The sequence below is a fragment of the Exophiala bonariae genome, assembly GCF_035927105.1.
Source record: "Exophiala bonariae strain CCFEE 5792 chromosome Unknown scaffold_43, whole genome shotgun sequence".
Taxonomy (NCBI): domain Eukaryota; kingdom Fungi; phylum Ascomycota; class Eurotiomycetes; order Chaetothyriales; family Herpotrichiellaceae; genus Exophiala; species Exophiala bonariae.
This window is the reverse complement of record NW_027042518.1, coordinates 121,291-148,633: the sequence shown is the minus strand read 5'-3', so window position 1 is coordinate 148,633 and position 27,343 is coordinate 121,291. Positions and strand designations below refer to the sequence as shown.

Genomic DNA, 27,343 nt, shown 5'->3' with positions numbered 1-27,343 from the left:
TTTTACAACCGCACCATTTACCACTTTCCGGTTTCCTGATCTGAGCAACTTGCCATTCCACCAGAGCCATGACTAAGCAGGTTTGAGCCGTGACTGTGCAATCCTTCGCTCGGCTTGGCGAGCCCTGGGGAGCAGCTTGAGCACAGCCGTGTGCTCATAGAACGACCCGCAACTTGGACCCCGGGTTCCCAATTTGGTTCTTTCGTGTGGTCGGGAGGGCCAGTTCCGGGCACCCTATCTCGGTTGTTGCCAGGAGTTCTTTCAAAGTCATTTTGGGGCAATTTTTAGGCCAAGGCTTAACAACTATAGAATAAGAATAGGACCACCAGGACGAGGGTAAGTAGGAGGGTGAGTCGCGAAGAAGTAGTTTTAAAAGCGGCACGCTCGTGGTGGGCGCCCACGTGAGCTGCGAGCAGATTGTACATTGCTTGAGCCGCCAAGGCTCACAAGGCTGGATTTAGGTTCATTTGGCAGCGGCCATCTAAGTGCATTGTATCCATGAGCTTCCAATTTTTATCGCTGTTCTGTTGATGGACGATGATGCATTTGCGAAGATTCATAATTCATATTGTCAGTTTGCACATCTAGCGAATGATAAAACTTCAAGTTGTTGAGGGACCGAGGAAAGGGGAGATAGGGGAGGGGAAGCAGAGGTTGCCAATGCCGCAGGATGAAAGAGCCTGGCAGACTCCGATTACGTAATAGGCCAGAACTTTTTTCGGAGATAAGTTTCTCCATAGATTTCTCCATTAACTTGAATCAGTGACATCCGAAACCTCAACCCAACTGAACAAATCCGCATGCACCACATTCACTTTGTGAGGCAAAGACAATGACGGTCAAATTTGCTACACCTTGTCCGCAGTTGACTGCTTGTTTATCTTGCCATACCAGGAAATATTATAAATAACTCTCCACCATCGTCGCCCATCATGAGCTCCCCATCAGTCTCTCTGGGTGAATCCTTGTTTCTCTCTCCTGCCAGTGGCTCCGACTCAGAAGGAACTCCATCACCAAGAATCACAGGTGCAGGTCCCGTGCTCTCGCCACCACCCATTCAGCACTCCGAGCCTCTCAGGCCAGGCCACGGCTCAAGACCAGGGCACCCACCTCGCCTTCCTTCACCCCGTCTTTTTCGTGACTTCTTCAGTACCATGAATGACACTGCCCCGCGTAGGCAAGTCACCCTCCCACCAGCGAACTACTCCGAAAGCATTCAAGACGTCAATCGGGCATTACAGTCTGCAAATAGGGCTTTGCAGAACGCACAAGAGGCCTTCCAGACTGGAAGGTCAAGACCTGATCGCCAAAGCCTAGTGGATTTGACTGGAAGTAGTCCACCAAACAATTCCTCCGAGGTCAATTTTCTCTCAGAAACCGTTCATCCTCAAGACCCTCATCCACATCGACAACAGGGTCTTGTCCCGCCATTCTACTCCTTATTCACACGTAGTCAGGGCGCCAGGGGAACCGACCGAAACGATTCACAGAGAATCCTTACTCATACCGAAGTCCGCCGCCTACAAGAGGAGGAAGCAATTCTTCGACAGAGAGAAAATCACAACAACTGGGAGAGAACTCAGGCTAGAACACAGGAAAGAAGAGCACGCAACCAGTCCAACCAGGAACAGTCCACCATGTCCCGTCCATCATCATCTTCCTCTTCGTCTCAAGCCAGCAGTCGTCCCAGGTCTTTAAACTCAAAAGCAACAGATCCGGCGATAGAGTCAGTCGATCTGACTGAGGTAGACGACAACGCAGGCTTATCCGCCGTTCTTGCCAAACAACGACAAGATGCGATTCTGGCTCAGAACCCTGGATCAGAGTCAGGGCGTACAACATTGACTGCTTACAAATGTCCTGTGTGTATGGAAACCCCGACCGACGCCACCTCTACCGTTTGCGGTCATGTCTTTTGCCATCGTTGTATCATTGATACGCTGAACTGGTCTATGGAACAACGACGTGGAGAGACACCACCAAGCCGAAAACTTAGAGGTGTATGCCCTGTTTGTCGAAAACCGCTCGACTTGATTGACAGTGGGCCAAGGAAAAACCTTGTACCACTGGAATTGAAATTCATGGTGGTAACGAAGCGCAAGCGGGTAGAGTCTGAGCCAGATGAGAAAGGCAAAGGAAAGCAGAAGTCAGTGGAGGTTGAGAATCTCAGTAGTGATGATGATGATGATGACTATGAACAAACTCGCAAACGGAGCAAGAAGAACATCCGGGCAGGAAAAGCGAGAGAGCGCGAATCAACCGAGGATGCTCTTTGGGGCGAGTTCATGCAGGACTAAAATGGTGAGAGCGAGTCGATGATATTGAATGATTCCGTTATGATACCCACAACTCTTCACCATGACGGCGAGAGGAAATGATTTCTATGTATTGTATTGAGCATGGCGTTGGTGGGTTGAAGTAACTCAGCTGTCACACAGACAGACCGGCAGACTGCTAGAAAGCATGCCGTCCGTATCTTCTCGGTCACGATCACGGCCAGATCTGGATAGACTAGAATCCCTGAGAATACAGAACCCATGAGGGACTATCTACCAGTGTTTGCAAGCCGTTCCACCGTGGCATGGAATCCATCCCCATCCCCGTCCCCGCCAGCCCAACGCTCTTTCCACCTCTAGATGTATCCAGTGCATCTTACAGTATTACCTTCATCTCCCTCTCAGGCACCGATCGACCGACGTGCATACATATACACAAAGCACCGTCCATAACATGTACTGTATTGCCCATGCAGACCGGAACTACTATATACCCACCTTCCTCCAGGGACTAGGAACTCCTTCCGCAGCGCACCACTCAGCGCGGATCCTCCGAATGCGTGTGCACGAGACAGAAATGTTGTTCACAGCATTCGTTGTGTGTGAGGTCGGATCACTTAGTACTACTGGGTCCGTTAGGCTCGACCAGGGCTTCGCCGTCCGGTATGGGCCAGGCTGCTGAAGGTGGGGTGGCCTTAGGATGGTAGATCTGGCCATCCTTTCGCTATGGGCATCTGAGCCTCGTGCTTGTACATACTGGTTTCGATAGATAGCGATCGCTTCACTACGTTAGGCTGCTGTGCGAACTATAAGAGGCTACGCGGACAAGGTTTAGACATGCGATGGCATGGTCTCTGAATGTAATATCTAATTTCATTTCGGGAGCAGACTTGTTCCTTGACGATAGCCTTGCTGCAATATCTGGAATCCGTGACTTATTCAAATCCTCGTGATAATTCAAATATTTGAAGGCTTGTAAGCGTACATATTTGGGAATAAGACATAAATTCAAGGAAGCATTCAGTTTTGCTTCCCACGCAAGCGCCGCTTTCTCTTTCGCTGTAGAAGTTTCCTGTTCGCCCACTTGGTAAACCTCCGACCCCAGACATCACGCATCAGCAACAGGAAGACCACGACGGAGACCGGGGCTGCAATGACCCAGAAAAACGAATCGCTGTGATGCTGTACGCCATTGAATCGCTCGAAATTCATGCCGAAGTAACCGGTCAAAAAGCTGAGGGGGAGGAAAAGACAGGTCACGATGGTGAGTTGCTTCATGCTGTCGTTCTGGTTCGCTCCTATGGTGTTGAAGATTAGATCTACTAGGTTGTCTGCAGACCGTCGCATCTGGTCGTAACTGTCTTGGATGAGAAGGGCATGGTCTTCAACATCACCTAGATATGTGACCGTCATGGGAGAGATGTGTACTCGATTGACCATGACGGAGGATTTCCGCATGTTCGGTTGTGGGCGTTGTCCGTCTTTGATTGGGTTGTTCTTGAGTTCCTGGACTGATGGGCTCGTGACTCGACTTGGATTGATGCCCGTAGACTCGGCGTCGGATTTATGTTCTTTAAGAGCGCCGATCATTTGTACGATAGGGGCGATAGCACCGCGAAGAATCGCAATCTCTGAGGTCAAAATATACAATGTGCTAGATTGATGGATATCGGGGTCCGTTAAGACCGTAAGCTCCAAGTCTCCAATGGCATCTTGATATGCAGTCGTCACCGGAATGGCAAGGTCAATTATGGCGTCAAGAATGGCCTGGACCAGCATCGATGCATCGGCGGATTGGCGCAGGATCGTGCCTGAGGATTGTAGACGGTGTATTATGGGCGCTTGAACATCGTGTGCCGACTCTTCAAAAATCGATATAACCGTGTTATCACCACAGAGAAAGATCGAAACCTGTTCCATGGAGACACCGACATCCTTGCGAGCCAGTACGGCATTTTTCTCCATATACTCGATCCGATCAAGATTAGGGCCTGCATGGTATCGTTGCATAGAACGCTTCTTTTTTGGTACCCATGGTATATCGACCTTGTTGGAACCTTTGAAACTATTCGAAGGCTGGAGGCGGTTGGAAGTATGGGTTTTCTCGAGCTGCCTCTTTTGCGTTTTTTCTTGATGAAAGATATCGTCCCATAGAGACAAGATTGCCCCACGTCTTTTTTGCTCTCGTCTGCGTCTCTGGCGCTCATTCATTATACGAGACCTGAACACAGAATCTCCATCACCTCCCGATTCGGAGCCAGAGTTTGTTCCGGCATCATCGTCCCTCTCATAGTCAGATTCATGCTCTCCGAGGTGGACCAATTTCTGCAGGGGTAAGACCATATAAGTATGATCGTTATACCAGTCGACCTTGGTGCGATTGCTGGTGTGCATCAAATCTTCGATTGCCAACCGATGGAGTTTCTTGCAGTTCCCCAGGATTCTGATGACATCCCAGGATAGGCCATTGACATTGATCCACCTCACGTCAGCCCAATCCTCTAACGGGCGTTGCATAAAGTCGGCGAGATTGTCGTTATCCAGATCAATGGTCGTCATACCATCGTTGCCATAATCGACCACTGTGATCTCACACCTCTGGCTGAGCTGCTCGTAGTGGACCGAGTCCAGTGGAGGATTGCTATTTTCCTTGCTGTATGGGGGAGGATCGCTTGTGTCAATTCCTGGCTCTTGTCCCGGGGCCCAACCCGATGTCCTTCCCATTTCCGCCGGTGCATACACCATGGTATCTGCGCGGCCTCGTCTGCGGAGTGATTTTACACTAGATTTGGAGAAAGCCGTGTCACTGCGATGGATGGTTCCGTGGTGATTGAATTCTCCGCTTCCATTTGGATGGTGGTGCTCATGAGGTTCGAGGTGCTCAGGATTTTCTTGAATTCGTACATGTAAAGTTGATCCATTGCCATTGCCTCGAGTGGATGCTGTAGCATCGGCAGCGTGTGCCTCGACGTCAACTTCGTGTGACTGGCGGTGGCCATGCTCGCGTGAGCGTCGGGGTGTACCGCCGTCGGAGGGCGCGTCTGAGGAGTGATTATGAGAGGGGAGGTGGATTGGGTGGCCTCCTAAAGTCATGATTGCAGTTGTTCTCGTGGCATTCAACTACCAGAAGAAATTGGTGGCAGACATCAACCTCTGTAGAGTGGTGGAGGAAAACGTCAGAATGGGAAACCCATTAGAGTCCATATGCAACAGCAGAAAGACGATGGAAAAGTCGAGAACGAGGAGCTGAACAAAAGTGAATGCATTGTTTGGCTGGTGTGGACTGGAAGGATTCGTTCCAGTGGTGATTGTGAATCCGCCGCTGCGAAGAAGGCGCTCTAGATTAACCCAACCCCGGTCTAATCGCAACACGAAGCCCAGCTGAACTTAGTGCCGCCCCCAGTTCCCTCGTTAAGGGCAACAAGCTTTTCCTTTTTGCTTATGCCCCACGAGTGTTTTAGGGAATAAAACATGTCGCTCAAAAGGGGCACGGGGAACGTAGGGGTTTTGTGTTTCATATGGTGCAAGATCCGTATTACTATTGCAGATTCCCAGTCTTAGTCAGACGGCACCCAGTAGGGTTGAGTACTGGCACGTGACCTTTGCACTCCTGTGGAGGGCCCATTGAAAGTTGAGGTCGATTTGCCACCGGCCTAAACAGCTTCTCATGCTCAGAGGAGTTCTGTTGATGGATGGTACTTCTGGTACTTCATGGCACATCTAGTACTGACTGCTACGCCCAGTAGGCCCCTAGGTAGGCACCTGGGCACTTGGTGGTGGAAATAGATCTGGAGAAGGCCGAGCACGTGCACTAATCGGCAATTCCCAATAAGGCCATGGTCCGCCGGATAAATATCCCAGAATGGACATGCCGTGAGCACGGCTCCCTGGCAATCGCCACCAAGACTAACCACCTATCCGATGTCGCGATACACTATCGGCTTCTCTAAAACTTAAAGCAAGCTGATAATCATGTAAGAGAGATCTCAATCTATTTCCACTTCCGAGCGGACGGTATGTTGAACGGGAAAGGTATCGTGGTCTTCTCAGGGGGAAGTGCCGCCAACAGTCTGGTCGACGTGTTCGAGGCCGTTCGCGAAAACAAGGATTGCCCCTTGAGCTATATCATTCCCATCAGCGATAATGGAGGTTCTTCTTCAGAGTTGATACGGGTATTTGGCGGCCCTGGAATTGGTGATGTTCGCAGTCGTCTCGTTAGGCTCATTCCAATAAACCCGCCTTCGCCGGAGAAGTCGGCCATATCTACTCTATTCAATCATCGATTGTCGTCCTCGTCCTCTACCGACGCTGCGGCAGAATGGCAGCTGATTGTCTCTGGGACCTCAGACCTATGGCACGACATCTCATCGGCGAAAAGAGAACTTATACGGTCTTTCTTCAACCTGCTAAATCTTGAGATCCTTAAGCGGTCCCGCCCTTTATCGACGTTTGATTTCACCTCTGCTAGTGTGGGCAATCTATTTCTCACAGGAGCACGTCTTTTCAGTGGGAGCTTCGAGTCTGCCATATACCTACTGAGCAGCATTTGCGGCATTCCCGATGGCGAGGTGCGTGTGATTCCCAGCATCAATTCAAATTTCTCCCACCACATCGCGGCTGGACTTGAAAATGGAGATGTTATTGTGGGACAAAATAATATCTCTCACCCAGCTGCTGTCACTGCACTGGAAATGCCAACCGTGGTCCAAGGGCCTCCGCAAGGGAACAGGCCAAGACACAGTGTCGATCACACTGATGATGTCGAAGATGCCAACATCCCAGGGACTCTTCCCACGCTGCGACAACGGAATATCAAGTTCAGCAAGGAGGAAGATGAAGACCTACCCACTCGAATCGATCGCATCTGGTACATCAATCCATATGGACAAGAGATGTTACCACCGGCCAATCCGCGTGTTATGTCAGCCATCAAGCACTCTCAAGCCGTCATATATTCCATTGGTTCGCTTTATACGTCAATAGTCCCTTCAATCGTACTGAAAGGTGTTGGGGAGGCGCTCCGCTCAACCGCAGCCCGTCACAAAATCCTCATCTTGAATGGCTCACTTGATCGCGAAGTTGGCCCCAGTACAAGTCCATTTTCGGCGTTTGATTTTGTCGAGGCAATTGCTCGTGCCTGTGAACAGTCAAGAGGCCATGCATGGAGACCCGTGCTGCAAACATCTCACTCAGATGATACACTTTCAACATCGGTAGCAACATCTCCAGTCTCTAGACAAGGCGGCTTGTTGTCCCCCGGAATGCAGACTCACTTTGCTTCTCATCCTCGATCTATATATCGCCGCTATGTGACACACGTCATCCATCTGACAGGCGAAGGCACTCCCTATGTGGATCGTGAACATCTTGCCTCTGTCGGAATTGATTGCTTGAAGCTCTACGGTCGCAAGAGTCCCAAGGGTATCATGTTCTATGATCCTCAAGCACTGATCGGGGCGATTGAGGCCATCCTCGGAAAGAAGGGTGATGCCATGGTCCTCAGCCGAAGTCGACGAAATACTCTTGATGCATGAACTCCGTCGGATCCGGAGAAGTGGGGTGCAGAGACACCCCACAACATAGACTCGACTTCTGTCCTATTTTTTCTCACAACACTCAAAGGTCTCCTGTTCTATATCGTTTCCAGGCAGTAAATGGTAACTTCCACTCAGCACGTCGCAGACTTTCGTGAAATATGTCGAAATCCACTTTCTGCAGCCGGTTCAACCATAATTGAGTGCTGACAGCGGGACCCATAATGATACCGAAACCTCGGTCCTTGTCGTCTCGTGTTTTTCGAGCAGACGTGTCGCTTTCACTTTCATACCTACTATAGTCTCTGCCCTCGTCATCCATGTGCTCGAATTCATGACCCGGGGACTTCTCCTCTGCAACATTTTTGAGCATAGTTCTTGCGGTGATGAGATGATCAGAAGCGCGAGTGGCAACGCTGAACACTGCATCACGAAGTCCTTCGGCATTTGATCCATTGCGGAAGATGTCTTCCTCTCGAACCCCACATTGTGCCATTATGTCAAGGGGCAAAGTGATCACACCTTGCTTTTCACGCGTTGCAGGAAGACCCATGCCTGCGGGATTATTTGAATGCTGGTTCGGTGGAGGTGGAAAAGCCAGTAATGGAACCCCACGAAGTATGGTCGTGATTCCGGCGGCCTTGCCAACGTGTGATGCCAGATGATCCATTGTAATAGATTCAAGCGGCAATGCGGAGAGCGTAAGATAAAGAAGTGTGGAATATGTTGACTCTGCATAAGACTCAACTTCATTCATATTAGTAAATCCAGGGTGGGTCAATTTGCGATCTCTGGTGGTAATAATACGCTGAAACCAGGTCTTGCTCAATTTATGGCCTTGGTCAAGGTAGGACGCCAACAAGATAGCAACTGGTTCGGCAGGAGGAGCAAGTTTGAAAGTTTTATCGATCGTATCCCGCCAGAACTGCATTCTCATCGCGCCAATTTGCGGTATTGAGACAACATCTGGAATACGTGCTAATTCGACATTGAAGGCACGAATAGCAAAATATGCTGGTTGCATATGTGATGGTATGAAATGTGCCAGCGTGTAAGATGGGGCATCATAAGTTCTAGTATCATTAGAAGCTATCCACAGAAATGTAGATATTAGATGATTGTAACACACCGAACAAGATTAGAGCAATATACTTGAGCTTTCTTGACATCGGGCGAGTCGGGTTTGAGAGATAAATCCAGTCTTTTCGAGGAAGAAAATTGTCGTCTCGACATCAAGAAAAACCGTCGAGCTTGATAAGACGATCTTAAAACTTTCTCTGGCCCACACGTCCTGGTGACAGCTTCCAGTGGTCGAGACATATCTTCGCTGGTAACAGGAGCTTCGTTGTACTCGATTTAGTCGATTTAGTCGATTTAGTCTTTGATACTGGCAGCAAAAATTGCTTGTTGGCGCACATAAATTAGAGACCTCTGCTATGCGCAATGGAGAACTTGTATAGAATCAAGCAGACAAGATATACCCAAAACCGGTATCCTTAAGTGGACATGACCGAATAAGAACTTTGCAGATGGCAAAAATCGAATTATGCCCATGACGCTGCAATTCGCCTCAAGAAAGGTACGCTATTCAATTAATCGCGTAGTCACGTGCAAGCGCGCGTCATCTTTGCCTTAACGCGTCTTTCATAATTTCACATCAGAATTTGAACGTCACTCTGGACTAGACGCTGCCACAACGAGTCCTATATCATGGAGTTCTTCGACGAGCGCCCAAAAAAGAAGAGACGCTTCTTCGTAGACGGGCCTGAAGACCCTGCGGACCAGCAGTCCCTCGCTGCCTCAATCGACACCTCGTCGAGACCAACCTCAGCCACCTCTGCAGGCTCAACTACCGAACAGAGATCCAGCCAAACCGATGCCGGGGACATCAAGTCTTCTATCGCGGATGGCGAGCCGTCTTTTGACGCCGACACATTCCGGGCTGTTATTGGAGAAGATATCGGACAAGCAACAATCGAGACTATTCAGGCTGCGGCGAATGGAGATTTAGAGAGGGCCATCAATATGTATTTTGACGGATCATGGAAGAAGAAATCTACTCTTCCTCCCACAGCAGCCACATTGCCTTCGAGACTCGTGGATACATGGCTCCGCCCTTCAGCAGAAGCCGGCTCCAAGACACCTTCAAAACCGCCTCTCGAGAAAAGAGAATCGATTGACACAAAAGTCACACTCCATTCGATGCCCGCAGAACGCTACGTGGGTTCCTTTGGTGTAGGAGCCTGGATGACGAAGAGCGGATCAAATTTGCTGGCACACGGCGAGGCAATTCGGATAGAACGCTCCAGAATTGCGCCCAAGACAAAGATTGGAAAAGGAGGAAAACTCGTACCATTCGTGGGCAGAAACCAGAAGAATGATGTTGTCACAAGATTCACAAACGCGAAAGGAGAGGAATTAGGTCGTCTACCTGAAGAAACAGCTAAATGGGTGTCATCATTGATCGACCAGAAAATATGTCGTTTCGAGGGAACTTGCGTTTTTGCACCTGATCGCGTGAGGGTCAATGATACTGTTTTCATTCAATTGAGAGCCTATCTCCTTCGGTCGGGATTTGCAGCCAGCGCTTTCGTGAAGCCCGAAGATGACAACAGGGCGACAGGGTTTTTTGAAGAAAAGGAAAGCAGCGAGGAGAAAGATCTCCGGCTTCGCCAGGTTGCCCTTGTGAAATTGTTTGAGGAGGTGAATCTCAATCCAACGTCTACAAATGCAATGAATGCCAAAGATAAGAAAAATGGCATTTTGAAAGCTGCCGAGGTTGCTGAACGCTTCGACAAGGACAAGGATCCCAAGAGCACTCCAGGAATTTCCACACCGAATTCCGAGGAAGAAGATGGCGAGGAACTCGAAGAAGACCAATTAGATATGCTGTATCAGAAAGCCCAGTCTTTTGACTTCAACACTCCAGAAGCCGAACCTGTCTCGTCTTTTGCCTTGGACTTGAGAAAGTACCAAAAGCAGGCACTGCATTGGATGCTCGGAAAGGAAAGAGATCAGAAGTCTGATTCCCAGCAGTCGATGCATCCGCTGTGGGAAGAATATACTTGGCCAACGAAAGACGCAAATGATGTTGACTTACCAATAGTGGAAGAACAGGATCACTTCTACATCAACCTGTACTCGGGAGAAATGAGCCTAGACTTCCCTGTGCAGGAGCAGAACTGCCTAGGTGGTATTCTAGCAGACGAGATGGGTCTCGGAAAGACCATCGAAATCTACAGTCTTATTCACTCTAATAGATCCGATGTTGATCTTGAGGCTGCTTCCAAGCTTGCAAAATCCGTCAATCAATTGCCTCGTCTGCCGCAATCTTCCACTTCTACTGAACCTGGACCCTGCACAACGCTAGTCGTGGCACCCATGTCATTGCTCGCGCAGTGGGAGAGCGAGGCGGTCAAGTGCTCCAGACCTGGGACTTTGAGGACACTGGTCTACTATGGTAGCGACAAGAATCTCAACTTGCCTACCATCTGCTCTGTATCCAATGCTAATTCTGCTCCGAATGTCATCATTACAAGTTATGGAGTCGTTTTGTCCGAATTCAATCAGGTCTCAGCGGCTGGTGGGGATCGTGGTTCTCATGGCGGTCTCTTTTCAGTCGACTTTCATCGGGTCATTCTTGATGAGGCCCACACGATCAAGAACAGACAGGCAAAGACTTCAAAAGCTTGTTACGAGCTCAAGGCAAAACACCGATGGGTACTCACTGGTACGCCAATTGTGAATCGTTTAGAAGATCTTTTCAGTTTGGTACGGTTCTTGAAAGTCGAACCGTGGAACAATTTCTCTTTCTGGAAAACGTTCATCACAGTACCATTTGAATCAAAGGAAATTGCACGTGCGCTCAACGTGGTGCAGACTGTCTTGGAACCTCTAGTACTGCGAAGAACTAAAGATATGAAAACCCCCGAAGGCGAAGCTCTCGTGCCGCTCCCACCCAAGATCACAACTATTGTGGAGGTTGAACTTTCTCAAACAGAAAGAGAAGTATATGACTTGATCCTGACCCGTGCTAAACGAGCCTTCAATGAATCCGTTCAAGCTGGCACGTTGATGAAGTCGTACACCACCATCTTTGCACAGATTTTACGCCTCAGGCAGTCTTGCTGTCATCCCGTGCTCACCAGGAACAAGGACATCGTTGCTGATGAGGAGGACGCTGCAGCTGCCTTGGCAGCAGATGTGAACGGTTTCGCGGATGACATGGATTTGCAAGATCTTATCGATCGCTTCACCAAAGACACGACTCTTGCAGCCAAGGATGATACTTCGAATAAAGATCCCATTAGCTCTTTTCCCGCCCAAGCACTCCGCCAGATCCAGGATGAATCGGGTGGTGAGTGTACTCTGTGTTATGAAGAGCCCATGGAAAGCCCAGCTGTCACCACTTGTTGGCATACCGCATGCAAAGCATGTCTCGAAAAATATATCTCGCGTCAATTAGAGCAAGGGGAGATTCCTCGCTGCTTTCAGTGCCGCGAAACCATCAATCCTCGAGACATTTTCGAAGTCGTCAAACACAATAGTCCTTCAACATCATTTGAGTCTGATGGTGACTTATATGAGGCTGGAGACGTTGCAACCAAAGCAACCAGAATCTCACTAAGCAGAATACATCCATACTCTCCAACAGCATCCACTTCGGCAAAGATTGCAGCACTACTGAAAAACCTGTCATCCCTGCCAAAGGGTACCAAGGCGGTCGTATTCTCTCAGTTCACATCATTTTTGGATCTCATTTCACCACAGCTTAACAAACACGGATTTGAGCACCTCCGATTCGATGGAACGATGTCACAAAAGATTCGTGCTCAAGTCATTCGAAGCTTTAGTGCCGAAAACGCGTCGGATCCAAAGGCTCCACGAGTTCTACTCCTGTCTCTTCGAGCAGGTGGTGTGGGACTCAACCTTACCGCCGCTAATTATTGCTACATGATGGATCCTTGGTGGAGCTTCGCCGTTGAAGCACAAGCTATTGATCGAGTGCACAGAATGGGACAAACTCAGAATGTCCAAGTGGTACGGTTTGTCACCAAGGAAAGCATTGAGGGGAGAATGCTCCGCATTCAAGAACGAAAAATGGCGGTGGCAGGATCTCTAGGTGTTGGCCAGTCTGGCACCGGCGAGTCAGATGAGGAGAGGAGAAAGAAGCGTATTGAAGAGCTGGAGATGTTGTTGAGTTGAGCTCTTGGGCGGTGTCAGAAGTGCATGGTAGCATTTGCTGTATCGATTTGGTCCATACACTGGAAGATGCATGTTCGCCCTGGCTCATGAGCCGATGTCAAACTTTGTTCTATGATATGATAACTATGGATCGCCCAACAGTGGCTAGACAGGTATTCCGAATGAAGCAGATATCAACGAGCACAGTGTACAAATGTATCATGACAAGATAATGTTGAACACCACAAGTGGAGTCACTTCTTGGAAAATACTCGATTGTCACTGATTACACCAACGTGCGTCAGCGACCAGAGAGAGATCTACGATGTTCATGATCAGGTATGAAAAGATTCAGTTAAGTGCTTGCTGGAAAGGACAAGGTTATCGGCAGGTTGGTTACTCAGCCTGATTGAAGTTAATTCATGGCCTGTTCTGCTGTTCTGCGCCTTCCATTTTCGACCACGTACCTGCGATCGACGCCTCCACTTACTCGTACACTGCACGGGAAATCAGTTACACGTGAAGCGACGGGACGACAGAGATACTACCTAGGTACTTACCCAAGGTACATAGCCCATACCACTTTCTAAAGGCCTTTCCTTCCTCCATCACTGCCAGTGCGGGGTCCAGCTTGATTTGGTCAATGTGCTGACGAATTGAAGAGGCAGAATGTACATCCGTCGGAAAAGTCGAGCCGTGTTATCACTCACTCACGGCGGCCACGTCATGGGCTTTGCTCGGCTTCAGAAGCTCAGTAAGTGCCTGCTACTGTATTCCTTCTTAGGTACCTGATATGTCTTCTTGCATGGGCATTTGGACAAGTACCTTTGCAGGCCAGAGGCAGCAGAAAATTAGTACTCCTGCTCCAATCGTTCCTTCGAAGACTCTTACGTCATCGTGCCGCTCAATTAGCCGTCCCCAACTGGCATCAACCTGCAAGTGGACGCAGAAATCAATCTTCAGTCTTCAATCTGCAGCCCCATAGCTGGTGCAACAACACCACCAGCTCAATCTTCACCATTTTGAGGCGAAATTCTCCAATACGGTCGCAGTAAACTTTTTCCGTTGTGGGACTTCTGCTGCTCATCATAGCGCTGCAGACAACCTTGCTCCATTCTGATCCATTGGTTCGGTCAATCGTTTCTCGTGTTCCATCCCGGTGGTTCCGCCAACCAAGTGACAGTTCGATGAGAGCTCGGTGCATCACCATTTGGTCAGCATCTGTTTACTTGTTTGATCTGTGGGAGAAGCCTTCAAGCACCCATGAATCTCTCTGCAAACGAGCCAATCCCGGCGTTTGTAACGACTCAGCAGCGCGATGCACAAACAGCTTCGTGTACCTGCCCCTCTCTGGAGTTATGATCGAGCTTCTTTTTCTGAAGAGTAGTGGGGCCAAGTGACCGCACTGGGCATTCCCTCATGTCGTTTTCCTGGTAGGACTGGAATTTCCTTTATCAGCTCAACGTTCTGCCATCGATCGTTCTTCTCTCTGTCATTGTCACACTCATCGACTTTCAAAACGACAACGACACGAAAGCCTACGCGTCACTTGAACAGTGGCGACGGCGAATTCGAACTGACCCCTACAGGAGTGTTCTATATAAATTGTAACTCAAGATGAATGTTGACCATCCAGCGAGGGAATTGGTTCATCACGTCCAGGTTCATCCTACCATTGCATCAATCAGACTTTGTGATAACAGCTAACGATGATTTCAACGCAGCCCCAAGACGAATGGAAACTCGAGCAGGGTTTAGCTCCCGCTCAACTCGCGCTTCTTGATCAGACTGCTCGGAATGATGGGGCAACAAAACCGAAAGAGCTAGATGACGTCGAGAGCAGCAGCGACGACGACGACGCCAAAGCAGACGGGATTGCCAAGGAAGATGATGCCGATGTCTTGTTTGCCGAGGAAAGAGAAGGATGGCATGGGTGAGTGGCACTTTCCTCTCCAATCTTCGATCTCTTTGCCTCATTGGCGGCTACTAAGCATACCGATAGATATATCGAATGGGAAGACTACCCAGAGAAGAAAGCAAAGGCGGCTAAGATCATGCTTGCCAACGAATTTCCACCCCCACCTGAATTCCAACTTGGCCCCATCCCTGACAGTAACCCTGTTCTCGAAGGCGTACGCTGGAAGGCATGGCATAAGGCGATAGGTGGTCCTTTGACCTCTGTACCTGAAGAGTCCTGGCTTCGTGTCATTCAAGAGAAGCACCCAGACATGTTGCATCTCTTGCAGTTTCCGTACAACGGTGAGCCGCCAAAACGGCTGGTCACGGCAAAGCCTGTTACGCCAAACAATTTGCATTTTATTCGAAACCATGGCGGCATTCCAGACATCGAGACGGATAAATGGTATCTAACTCTTGATGGCTTGGTCAAGAATCCTCGCAAGTTCACCTTGGCAGAGCTTCAAGATGAATCCGTGTTCCCACGTATGGAAAAGCTGGTGACTATTCAATGCTCAGGAACTCGTCGTATTGAACAAATCCAACTTTATGCTGGAGAAGGTGATGAGATGATCAACGCTCCTTGGGCTGAAGGAGCCATTGGTACCGCTCGCTATGGTGGTGTCTCCCTCAAGAAAGTCATCAAAGCCTGTGGTGGTATGGCTGAAGGCGGCAAACACCTGGAGTTTCATGGCGCCGACACATATTTCAAGCAAAATGAACTGATGAATTATTTGGTTTCTGTGCCTTGGTCAAAGGTCAAGGCCAATGAAGTCATGCTCGTTTGGGAAATGAATGGGGAGCCTCTGCCTAAAATTCATGGCGCCCCAGTTCGTGTGGTGGTTATGGGCTATATCGGTGCGAGGTCCGTCAAGTGGCTCTATCGCATTCGTGGCTTACCTCATCCCACTCGAGCACCAGTCCAAAGCAAGGAGTATCTCTACTTCAATCAACAGGTTGGAAAGCATAATCAAGCTCCAACCATGGGAATTCAAATCCAGGAAATGCCAGTCTCCTCTGCAATTATGTCTCCTTGGAATAAGCAAGTAGTGGTACATGAGGGTGCCATTACCATGAAAGGTTGGGCATATTCTGGAGGTGGTCGTTGGCCTGAACGAGTGGAAGTGTCGGCCGATGGAGGCTTCAGCTGGTACGCTGTACCACCAGAGAAGCTCTCCACTAAACACAAATTCGCCTGGCGTACTTGGGAATACACATTACCCTGTGACGTCGAAGGGTGGATTGAACTTGTCGTACGCTGCTGGGATAATTCCCTCAACACACAACCATTGGAAGTCCGAAGTGCCTGGAATTGGGGTTTGCACGTCACCAGCTCCTGCCATCGCGTTAAGATCTACAGCGTCAACAAGTCGCATGAGTTGACCAGGAACAGACTCGCACTTTTGGAGAAGAAGGGTGTTCCTTTGGTCCCTATCACCAGGCCCACCGAATTTCCACTACAAAGTTCCGAGGAGTATGAGGCGTTCTGGGAGAAACATGACCCGAGAGATGTGGACGATTAGTTTCTTCCCCAACAGTTCGGTCAGGGGTTCAGCCTGATCTTCAACACGTCCATCGTCCCGCTCACACGCCTTCTGCAATCTTTTCCCTCAGCATTTTCCGACAATCACACCTCGACGTCCTTGCAAATAATGAAAAACTCGCCCATACCGGCCTCCTGGAACACTCACCGACCCGAACGATTCCTTGTGTTCGACACCATTTCCCCCCCGGGCTTCAACGCAGCACCAAGACACATTCTATCCTCACTACTCTCCGTCAGCCAAATAACCCGTCGTTGGATATCGAGCAAAGGTTTGTTACATTCAGTCAGTCATTCTCAGACTCCGTTTCCCCACTGCCTAGCAAGGAACCGCTGCGAGCAGGAGGTCATACTACGTCGCAGTGCGTTCCCCTTTAGAACCCATCAGTCTGCCCGCAGCCGGTTGATGACAATTCGTCCCGACAAGAAGGAGAAGGCAGTCGAGAATGCCTGAGAGCAGGAGGTCATACTACGTCTCAGGGTCTTCTCTCGGCACTTCTCTAAGAACGCTTCCCATCTCATAGCCCATTGCACGTGGCATCCATCTGAGAGCAGGAGGTCATACTACGTCTCGGTGGCCGTTAGTCATAGTTTGATTGTGATAGATACCTACCTATTGAAGTCAGGTTCCTAGTCATGGTGTATCATTCAGGAACAATGTTCGAATTCCTCTTGAATTCCTCTCCCTCTTCCCGTTTTTCTCTGTGGCCTGTAGCAGTGCCGGTCTTTCCTTCTCAAGGGACATACTACACTTGGATATCGAATCGAGCATGGACCAACCACCAGTATAAGTCAAATCCAACTGCGTGCTCCTCACCTGCTAACGCTCTCTCTCTCTCTCTCACACTCATTTATTTACTTCCTAGGTCTAAAATCATGCCGGCCCTTCCCCGTCTCGTGAAACATGCACCTGGCGAAACAACGGACCACTCAACCCGACCCCACATACAGAATACCGGCGTCCAAGAAATCCATTCTCCAAAGAGTCCACCAGAAAGGATGATTGATGAGTTCCATCATTCCGTGTAAACTTTCCTACCGTGGACTCTCTTTCTCCCACCCACACTCCCTCACTGCTCATTCACTCACCTCTCGGAAGAAATTCGGAACTCACGACCCAAGCACTGCACGTCGGTCGGGGATGATCATTCTTCCGGCAGGCACGCCCACGCCGCCACGCCTCATAACGCCACCTTAGGTAACTCTGTGCTACGCCACACATGCCATGCCGCGCTGATCATCATGATACTCGTACATAGTCGTATCTGTGCGGTCACGATCATGATCACAATAAATGTTGAAGAGGGAAAGATAGTGTCGTTGTCGTTCTCGGACCGTGGTCGAGTGGGTAGATAGCTAGGTAGGTACCTGGGCACGTGGGCACCAGAAGAGATCCAGGTATGGTGCTACGACTAAATAACTACTGCTACGTGAGTGAGTGGCAGGAGGACGAACTTGGGTGAATGATGTGTGCGCACGGATATTTGTATTAATGTGCGTGTTTTGAACGAGTTGTTCGATAGGAGCCATACTTTGTGCGCAGAAAGGTATGTGATAGGTAGATACTGGGAGGGGTGATTGGATGGTATTATGTCTGAATTTTTTTTGGATTGATAATTCGATGAATATCTGCTATAGTGAGCTCGAAGAGCAGTTCGTTTCGAGTGATAACCATATGATGATGATGAGAAGAGTCAAAAATAATCACTGTGGATTTGAAACATGGTAAACCAAAACCACGATCCGACCAGATACTAAATAAATACCAAATAAATGCTTCTTGAGAAAAAAGAGTCAAACTGCCCCAAGAGAGGCCAATAATGGTGGTTGAAAACCCATATGATCGCATACTGTGCTCGCTTTCGGTGTCAATACCCGCGCCAAACCAAACTCCCAATGATCATGAGTCATTCGCTCCGGTCAAAAACAATGCATGCTGTACCTGCATGGAGGGTATCTCATTTCATTCTCTCTGAGAAGAACAAACCGGCAAAAATCCCGCCAAACCAAATGAGCTCTGAGAGCTAGAACAATATCGTTGATTTGTCTATCAGGTCGTAAAAAGCGCTGGGTCGTTAAAAGAATTATATGCAAAGTTGTAGTTGTAAAAGCTGAGGGGGAAGAGTCCGAGCCGAGCTATCGCAAATCACTTAGTTGCGTTGTCGAAATTAGTTTTGGGCCGCGTTTGATGATAAACCTTCACCAAAGTCTTCGGTATTGGTATTTTCATGGTCGTCAGCCTCTTCTCGATTCCTGAGAGCGTATTGTGGCTCGAAACCAAGTTCGTCCCTGGTCCAGCCACCGCGGGGTTGTCTGCTAGTGTGTGGTGCTGAAGAGCTTTCACCAGATTCGACTCTTCCATATGATGGTCGTCGTCTGGGTAGACTCGAGTTTCGATATGACGGTGGAGCATTTGGATCTTCATTCGCCATGGTCTCAAGATCTTCGTACTCAAGAGGACCATGATAGTCCTCCATCATGGCTCCACCCCACGCACCGTCATTCTTGTCCGCACTACCATATCCTGGTGGACTGGCGGGTACGTCATCATAAACAGGTGGCATCTCCTCATCCCAACTGATACCCATACCACCTCGTTCAGTGACGACGAGACCAAATTGCATCCTAAGAACGCGAGCAGCTCCGGTAGGAGTGATCAGGGTAGTGTTCTTGTTGGGGCAGAATTCTTCAGCTACAATAAGTTCGAGAACCAAATTGTGCTTGACCTCGATACCCGTGTTGGAGTCGACGTCGCAAGTAGCCCTATGGTTTGATCTTGTTGCAAGAGATGCCTCAAACTCCAGATTGATTTCGCCCCCAATGGTATCAAAGTCACTCTTCCACCCGGTCTTCAATTCGTCGTTTCCAAGAGTTCGAGTTTCAGAGTGTTGAATAGATTTGCCCTCATTCACTTTGTGCACATGTTTTGTGCAGGGAGTGGAGATGACTTTGCTGTGCTCTTCGATGCGCCAGGAAAGCTTTCTCAAGCGCCATCGAGTCTGGCTTTCTGCTTTCTTCTCGACAACACCACTCAGAGACATGGTTACTGGAAAGGTGCCGATAGGATGGACAACTGGAGGTAGTTGTACACGGCCAGTCAAATTTGTGGGTGGGAAGATGCGAATGCTAGCCTTATCTGGACCCGGTTGAATGGCTCTTTGGACGGATAAGGGATGGAGATATTCGATTTTCTCGCCATGAGTAGTGGTTGCTGTGACATATAATGCGTAGCTGATGCTGGCCAATTGTGATTGTGTTGTGGCGGGTAGGTGACCAGGGAAGAGGAATGAATATGGGAATTGATTGTCGGAATCTTTGTGGAAGGTTTTTGATTCAGAGAGGAAGGTCCACTTCTTGAGCTCCTCGACCTTTTCGGTGCAGTCTTTGCAATCCTTACCGACTGGCTTTTTGGTGGATGTGATTGCTTTCAAGACCATGGTGAAATTTTCGAGCTTGACCTGAGCACTTGGATCTTCGACCAGCAACTTAAGCCGCCCCGAGAGGAGTGCGCCTGTTGAGCTGGTGATGTTGCCATAGAGGACCAAAGGAGGAGATTCAATAATATTCTCAAATCGACCTGGTTTTACAGGACCATGTTTGGGCGATTGAACGTGGCGATCTTTGGACTTGTTGGAGTGGCGCATAGTAAGCGAAATGCGTTTCTGGCCCTTTGAATCGCGCTCCTTGGAGTCATCGCGCTTTTTATCTTTCTTATGGTGGAGTAAATTGTCCATTGAAAAAGAGGGGCGTCTTGAGGACTTGGGAGAGATATTGGACTGGACCGGGGATGAATCCACGTGTAATGCAGTCAATTTCTTTTGTAGAGCATTCACAACCTCATTGACGGTACTAGGAGCGGTCCTAGGAGTACCTGTATGCACCTGCACGCGAGAGGGCATGATCTAGTGACCTGGGCAGGTACGATGGGTACTGGGGTACTCGTGGGTACTAGGTACCTACTAGGCAGGTACGATGATGAAATGGGGCGCCAAGGCTGTCGCAATTGCACCAACTTTTGTGTTTGGAACAGATTTTTCCGCGCAACCAAGTGGAAGGAGCAGGAGCGATGACGGCCTCGAGAACTGGCAGCCACGAACGCGGGGCCACTGCAGGTGAAAAGTGGAAACTGCGAATTGCGGGATGGCGTGAAATGGCGGCGACGTAAGTCTCTATCTCACTGGTTCAGTGCTTGCCCTCGCCTAGAAATTCCTTCTCAGCTGCAGATGTTGTGTTTCTCCAGATTTCTTGTCCTCCTGACTGCGCTGTGCGCCTATATCCGCGGGACTCGAAGTGAGAGTGGTGTGTGTTACTCGAGGTCTGGTTCACCGGTGACGTAGTGGATACTCTTGGGTATGCAAGAGTGGTAAGCCGTGAATAGTCAGTGCTGCTAGTAGTACTTGTTGAACAACGATTCAAGTCGTACTCCTGCTGATGCGCTTCAATTTCTTGAGAAAAGACGGATCAAAGGCACATGGGTCAAGAGTCTGAGTTATGAGTGAAAATTTGAATTCCCAAACGCCATCACGCAAAGTCTATGTATATTTGCGCACGCTCCTTAGGTGCTCCTCACACGCGCTCGGTGTGAATAATAGAAACCTCGATTCAGAAAGGGCTGATGCATCTACCCGGACCACATTGACTCTATTTGATGCTGGACGGACCAGACATTCCGGAAATCACGAAACTTGAAACCCCCTGCAGTGGTTATTGATGTTGGGTCCAGCTCCTCCGTCCCAACCAGCCAGCCCTGTAGAGCATCCACACTTCACAACTCCGGATCACCGCCATCGCATCGTCAAGCTGACATCACGTTGGAATGCTAGTAAACGTGCTCTACAGGATACATGGCCCTACCAGGGTTTGGTTTGAAATTCGCCATTTGACGGACAAGCTTCGTCAGCTCCGCTATTACAACCAGAGATTCTTCTGGATGACTGGTCCTCATTCTAGAAACAGGAGCTGACCACGAAACTTTTGAAGAACGAGTGGTGCCCCTCATCTCCTCAAAGGCGGCCCGCCAGTTGAAAGCGGAAAGAGATTCAGGTCAAGCCTCAGTAGTAATGGGGCCACAAGCCTGAGGTGCCTCTACTAGTATTCCCATGGCCACCTGACAATCAAAAACGCCATCCATCAGCAGACTCTGCAGACTCTGCAAACCTGAACCCGCTAAGAAAGGCGAGCCACCAATGCGGCCTGTCAGGCGAGGATTAGGCATTCTTAGCCATGGTTTGCCCGGCACACAGACCTAAAAACACCCTGGCCCAAGGGCTGAGAGAACCCATTAATTGGGCCAAGGGCACCTTCCGTGCTCTTTTTGCTGCACCCCGCAAACCCCTTCCAGCAAGCCTCTGCTGAGTATCTCCTCATCTCCTCAAACGTACGTCGATCATCCATCGTATCAACTCCGCGCTCTATTCAGGCCGGTATAGTAGTACAATGTTGTTGGCAGTTTTCACACCAACCTTGGTCAACCACTTTTGAAACCATTTCAGCCACTTGCTCCTCATGTGAGACCTGAGTAGTACCTCGACAATTCATGTGTCGTCCGTTTCCACTTGGCATGGTGACATTCTGACTAAGATTGTCGCCATAGTAATAATTGCGTGGGGAGGCATTCCCGCCGGCGCCTGTCGCAATTGCAGAGATTTTTTCCCACGTGTCAATACCCGTCTGTTTTGCTGGATGTGTTTCCCCTTGGAATATATCTTATTACTCGATAATATCCACTTGATCCTTCCTAGAATCCCTTGCCATGGAAATTTGATCAGGCTCCCAGACTCACAGGGCGCAACTCTCCTTCCATAACCGTTTACTATCGGACCACTTTTCCATCCACTTTTCCATCCTGCCCTGGTCCAGAATGCCATCCTCATTCCACACCTGCTTAAAATATATCCTAGAATACACAAAAATTTCCCGAATCACTCACATCCGTCGGCCTTCTCCGGCCGTGCTTCTTACCCGGTGGTTCTGGAAAGTCAATTGACTTCAATCGTTTTCGAACCCTATCCAGTAAATGTAGCCGTCCATCGTACATACGGTGTAGTAGTACCTAGTCCTTTGAACATTCTAGATCGTACGAGCACTGTCGAGACGAGCCTTGCACTGAATCTGCTCTCACCGTAACGAGATTTTTCGACATTCCAGTCCCCTGCCGGTATCGGGTCCCGCACACGAAAAATAGAAAATTCCCGATTAAGTTCTGGCAATCCAGAACCGGCTTTGCTGCCGGCCAAGCTTTGACGGAAGCTTTGAGGCTAACGACAATTTCAGGGTCCAGGGTAGTCTCTGTGCTGACATAATGGCTCGCAGATCCCAGGAGATGTTGATCTTCTCCGACATCTCCAGATGATCATGTCGGATATCCGAAAGCCCTAATTTGGGAGTTCCTGCTTCTCCTCCGACTTCTCCGGGGTCATGCGTGTCGGATCCGAGAGGTCCTGGTCGACCAAAGCATCCATCTCAGAACATACCATAGCCCATCTCAGAACATACCATAGCCATGCCACCATCCATATAGTCCTGGGCCAATAACACCCAGCAACGCACCAACGAGCCCCGACTCAAGAATCGCCCATAGCCAGATAGTCGCCACAGCAGGCGCATTCTTCATCACCGCGTAGTATCCTCTGTCGTTGGTGAGATATATCAAATAACAGCCGGCCAAATTGGCGATTCCCACGTAGATGCACTGCTGCAAGAACCTGATAACCCTCTGAGCCGGTTTCGAGAAATTCTTGGCCGAGATGGGAAGCAGCAAGCCACGAAACAAGCTCACCACCACCATCAACGTCGGCAGCGCGGTAAACACAGTATGCGCAAAAATCGGTGGAAACCGCAATTCTTGAGCATACTGATGCACCGTCAAAACCTCGAACGTGAAGTGGACGGCGGCAAGGCTGGACGTGAGTAGTATCGCATCCAGCCACGGAGTCTCGTCCCGCGGCTCAACTGGCCCAGTTAGGGACTCCAACGCCGCATTGGGGATCACATTTCCATCCTCGCCAATCTCGACCTGGACGATATTCTCCGGGGTGATTTGACTGTTGTATTTGCGTGCGCTCGGGTCGAGTTGAGCCTGCTTCTCTGCAGCGATTTCAATCAGTGTTTTTGGACTTCGAGCCGATGGCCTTCGGTCAGGCTGTGCGAGAGGTATGTCGTCTGCGTTTTTGGTAGATGAGTTGTGAGATTCCTTCGCACGTCTTTGTTTTCTATTCATGTTCGCTCTTTGCTTCTGTCAGAAAGAAAGTTCTTACGTGGCTTTCCTTCTGGCTATGGAACAATCAAGCACCAGTCGGCTGTCGTGGTAAAAGTGGACTGGACTGAGATGTGGCGGTATTCAATCCAGTGCATTTATCATTTGAGATAGATGCATGTGACAGTATTTGCTGCTCTACTCGAATATCGAATCTCAGGGTCGCTTGCAGAGGCCGGACGGCACATCGTCGGAGCTTGAAAGTGTTTCTGACCGCCAAGACCGGATATATTTATCCGACATGGCTGCTGATCCTTCGAACTTTGTCTCTTACTTCTCCCTTTCTTTCTATTCTACATAACAAAAATCGCGACCGGAGCGTAGCAATATGCATAATACTGCTGTCTGCGAGTTTCTTCCGGTGAGATTGTTTGCGACGTGATGCTGGATACAAAGTTCTGCCTCGGCAAAAAGAACAATACTAACCCCGTCAACCGCATTCCATGAGGACAATATTAAGCAAATCTTTGTCCTTTTCAACACTGACTAGCCTGATGCTACATCTCCGAACCTCTGATTCTTTTGTTGATGAGTTTCAGAAGCCAGCGATCATCTTTGAGGCTCTTGCATGCGGCTTATGTCGTCTCTACAGCCTTTCAGAGAGGGTACACTTCCATTTGATGCAAGGCATGGACAAAGGTATTCTTTCAGACCCGTCGGGCCAGCATGAGGTTAATAGCCTTTCCATTCCGTTGATTTTATCATGGTCCTTGAACTTTTTCTTCTCAAAGACTTCAAACAGAAGACAGGGATACAATTAACTACCCAAAGGTATGGTAGGAGTCAAGTTAACGTTAGGACTTTTTGCGGCGCTGGCTGTTGCCGGCGTCGCTCTTCCCGGCAACTATCAATGGTCCGATGGTGACGGTGTTGCCGCATACGGCGCTGGTGAGCCAGGCGGTCACAATAGCAACTGGGGTGATGCCGGAGGCGCACGAGGTACTGGTGCTGCTGGTGGCTCTGGACCCAGTTTTGGCTCTGGAACTCAAGGCGGTGGTGGAGCCATGGGAGGTGAAGGTGGCAGTGGCAAAGGCAGTGGCTACGGAGATTCGCATGACGGCAATAAAGGGCAGAAGGGAGATCATAAAGAAGGTGGCTCAAGAGGTAATGCTCCTGACGGTATTCATCGTCGCCATGAGAACTCCGATTCGTCAGAGGCCAACGGTTCTCGAGGCAATGGCACCCAAACTGGTAAGGATGGGAATTTTGGTGCTGGCGGAGACGGTGAAAAGTCGTGGGGCCATGGCACAGGCGACGGAAGCCGATCTGGTGATCGTGGAGATCAAGGTCGCCAGGGTGGAAAAGGCGGGGACCGTGGAGGCGATGGAAAGCCGGGTGGCAATCTCGGCCCTCGTGGTCACGGCGCTTGGGGCGAAGACCATGAAAAAGACAACCACAGAAAATCTGGCAAAGGAGCAAGCAGTGGGAAGCTGGACCATGGCGGAGGTCAAGGCGATAAAGGTGACAAGGGAGGTGATGGTTTCGAAGAAATGCGTGGTGGCCTTGGTCCCCGTGGCAATGTTGCTTGGGGTGGAAACAATCAAGATGGTAAGAACGGAAAGCCTGGTAATGGAATGGGTGGTGGGAGTTCATGGGAGGAAACGGGAAGTGGTCAAGTCTGGCCTGAGGATAATCCAGATCACGATGGCCACCGTGGCACGGCTGAGAGACCAGGTGGTGGGATCCGTGCTCGGGATGAGGAGGTGGACGCTCCTAAAAAGACCCTACCTAGCAAGTTAAGAGTCCCCAACCATCATCCTAGAGACGAGCAAGATGACATTCCGAAAGAAACTGATGACGGCGCCCCAACAATCGACCTCAACGACTTCAACAGACGGTGGGCAGAGGCAGTGGAAGATGATGAAGCCCCCGATGTCAGGTTCCATTTTGATTCGAGCCATCCAAACGCACATGTCAACACACACCATACCCGCACCGACCAGTTAGGGGTGTATGAGTGCATGTACGAGCTATTTGGAATGCCGTGCAAGTTTACAGCGATTGTAAATGGGCAGTGTTATAACAGGTAAGTGTCCCATTTTCAGGCCACTTCAGGTGCTCACATGTGACACTAGATTTTATGATGAACACGGCTCAATGTCCCCAGACAAAGACGTCGCTTGTACTATATATGAGGACGTGGACTGCAACGAGAACTCTCCAGGAGGTGCTAGCAAGTGGACATCAATAGACAACATAAGATACCCCGGGATACCTGTTTATCAAAATCGGTCCGCGCTCCAGCTAGTCTCCATGCATATCAAAGGACCTCAGAGCTGGAGATGCCAGATGACCCTGTCATCCCAGTTGAGGAAACCCCCGCAGAACGTTTAGTGCTAGGGAAGGTCCAACAACCATTTACTCCCACGGACGTAGGAATGTTGCGGCAAATATAGCGATTGTTCGGGTCATGGGGTTTTTCTTCTTTCAACGCTGAATGCCGACTCGAGCGTCCATCTATGTACCTACCACTCCAAGGAATATCTATCTGCCATGAATACGATTTAGATTACATAGTACACCATTTGAAATCAGTGCCGACTAAAACGTAGCCTCGAGATCATCCTAATTCAACCTCGCTTACCTAGACTTTTACGACAAACCAACAAGCCTCATCTTGACCGAGGAAGACTGCAAGGCTGCAAGGCTGCGACGACGCCACACCTTAGCGCCACAGATGACGTAGATGGTTGTTCGTCCGATCTCGATCGCTGCCCATCACATGCAGAATCGCGATCAAGAGAACAACTGATCGACACTCACCATCCACAAGTGCTACGGCACCTTCCGTCATCATGGCATGCCTTGGAATCCTGAAACAGGTTTTGGAACGGTTTTCAGCCTGATGCTCAGAAGTCATCCTATCATCTTCCCCGAGTCTTTACACCTACAGACCCTTCTGGCTTAATAGCCATCATTTTAAGCTCAAAGGGGGCTGTGCTTAGCTCAAGGCAAGAATGCAGTATGACATCGATGAACATCATCAGTAATAGTAGAACAGCTTGGAAGGAGGTGAGCACACCAATGCTGTGCCTGCCTCGCCTATCCATGGCCAGGGTAGCAGGTAAGAACAACAAGCTGAGTGAGATGGGACAAGCCAAGTCCTTTCAACTATATATTCGGCGCAAGCTCATCACCACGATCCACCTCTTTCTTCTCAATCCACAATCAACCTAAATACAAGCAATCAGTCCCAAGAGACAAAACAACTATCCTATCCTCAACAACCCCACTTTATACTCCACAGCATCTAAGCTTAATCACCAACCCAAAACTTCAAAATGAACTCTCTCCGAAACGCCGGCAACTGGATCTCCCAAAAGACCCAAGGCCATGCCCATCAAGCCAGCAAGGAAACCAACAAGCAGTAAGTTCCCAGGTCCTCTACCAATCACCCCAGCGCAACGTAATGCTGACATGTCGACCTTTTTTTCAGAATCGCTAAAGACCCCAACGTCCGCACGTCAACCCGGCTGCGCGCGGCCGGCAATGCCATGAAGGACGCCGTCCACGAGGGTTCGCATAAGCGACAGGCCGATGTCCACAAGCACGGCGCGAAGCATAATTACTAGTCGCTTCAACGCACTATGCGCCG

The 27,343-nt window shown here is 49.5% G+C and overlaps 10 protein-coding genes across 10 annotated transcripts; 6 read left to right on the top strand and 4 right to left on the bottom strand.

Annotated features, from left to right (window-relative positions):
• Window positions 1-932: 932 nt before the first annotated feature.
• On the top strand, window positions 933-2,297 carry LTR84_010471 (uncharacterized protein; the record flags this gene model as incomplete). The annotated part of the gene is made up of 1 exon (XM_064854008.1): window positions 933-2,297. One exon carries the CDS (start codon window positions 933-935, stop codon window positions 2,295-2,297), a length of 1,365 nt encoding a protein of 454 aa, XP_064700466.1.
• A 999-nt stretch (window positions 2,298-3,296) lies between these two features.
• LTR84_010470 (uncharacterized protein) lies at window positions 3,297-5,369 on the bottom strand (the record flags this gene model as incomplete). The annotated part of the gene is made up of 1 exon (XM_064854007.1): window positions 3,297-5,369. One exon carries the CDS (start codon window positions 5,367-5,369, stop codon window positions 3,297-3,299), a length of 2,073 nt encoding a protein of 690 aa, XP_064700465.1.
• A 923-nt stretch (window positions 5,370-6,292) lies between these two features.
• Window positions 6,293-7,810, top strand: LTR84_010469 (uncharacterized protein; the record flags this gene model as incomplete). The annotated part of the gene is made up of 1 exon (XM_064854006.1): window positions 6,293-7,810. One exon carries the CDS (start codon window positions 6,293-6,295, stop codon window positions 7,808-7,810), a length of 1,518 nt encoding a protein of 505 aa, XP_064700464.1.
• An 82-nt stretch (window positions 7,811-7,892) lies between these two features.
• LTR84_010468 (uncharacterized protein) lies at window positions 7,893-8,834 on the bottom strand (the record flags this gene model as incomplete). The annotated part of the gene is made up of 1 exon (XM_064854005.1): window positions 7,893-8,834. The coding sequence occupies one exon, from the start codon at window positions 8,832-8,834 to the stop codon at window positions 7,893-7,895; it is 942 nt and encodes a 313-aa protein (XP_064700463.1).
• Window positions 8,835-9,520: 686 nt separating this feature from the next.
• Window positions 9,521-13,015, top strand: RAD5 (DNA helicase rad5; the record flags this gene model as incomplete). The annotated part of the gene is made up of 1 exon (XM_064854004.1): window positions 9,521-13,015. The coding sequence occupies one exon, from the start codon at window positions 9,521-9,523 to the stop codon at window positions 13,013-13,015; it is 3,495 nt and encodes a 1,164-aa protein (XP_064700462.1).
• Window positions 13,016-14,703: 1,688 nt separating this feature from the next.
• LTR84_010466 (uncharacterized protein) lies at window positions 14,704-16,473 on the top strand (the record flags this gene model as incomplete). The annotated part of the gene is made up of 2 exons (XM_064854003.1): window positions 14,704-14,927; window positions 14,997-16,473. 2 exons carry the CDS (start codon window positions 14,704-14,706, stop codon window positions 16,471-16,473), a joined length of 1,701 nt encoding a protein of 566 aa, XP_064700461.1.
• A 2,188-nt stretch (window positions 16,474-18,661) lies between these two features.
• On the bottom strand, window positions 18,662-20,392 carry LTR84_010465 (uncharacterized protein; the record flags this gene model as incomplete). Its single annotated transcript, XM_064854002.1, has 1 exon — window positions 18,662-20,392. The coding sequence occupies one exon, from the start codon at window positions 20,390-20,392 to the stop codon at window positions 18,662-18,664; it is 1,731 nt and encodes a 576-aa protein (XP_064700460.1).
• Window positions 20,393-22,688: 2,296 nt separating this feature from the next.
• On the bottom strand, window positions 22,689-23,712 carry LTR84_010464 (uncharacterized protein; the record flags this gene model as incomplete). Its single annotated transcript, XM_064854001.1, has 2 exons — window positions 22,689-22,933; window positions 22,989-23,712. 2 exons carry the CDS (start codon window positions 23,710-23,712, stop codon window positions 22,689-22,691), a joined length of 969 nt encoding a protein of 322 aa, XP_064700459.1.
• An 809-nt stretch (window positions 23,713-24,521) lies between these two features.
• LTR84_010463 (uncharacterized protein) lies at window positions 24,522-25,778 on the top strand (the record flags this gene model as incomplete). The annotated part of the gene is made up of 1 exon (XM_064854000.1): window positions 24,522-25,778. The coding sequence occupies one exon, from the start codon at window positions 24,522-24,524 to the stop codon at window positions 25,776-25,778; it is 1,257 nt and encodes a 418-aa protein (XP_064700458.1).
• Window positions 25,779-27,029: 1,251 nt separating this feature from the next.
• LTR84_010462 (uncharacterized protein) lies at window positions 27,030-27,320 on the top strand (the record flags this gene model as incomplete). The annotated part of the gene is made up of 2 exons (XM_064853999.1): window positions 27,030-27,115; window positions 27,185-27,320. The coding sequence occupies 2 exons, from the start codon at window positions 27,030-27,032 to the stop codon at window positions 27,318-27,320; spliced, it is 222 nt and encodes a 73-aa protein (XP_064700457.1).
• Window positions 27,321-27,343: the final 23 nt, after the last annotated feature.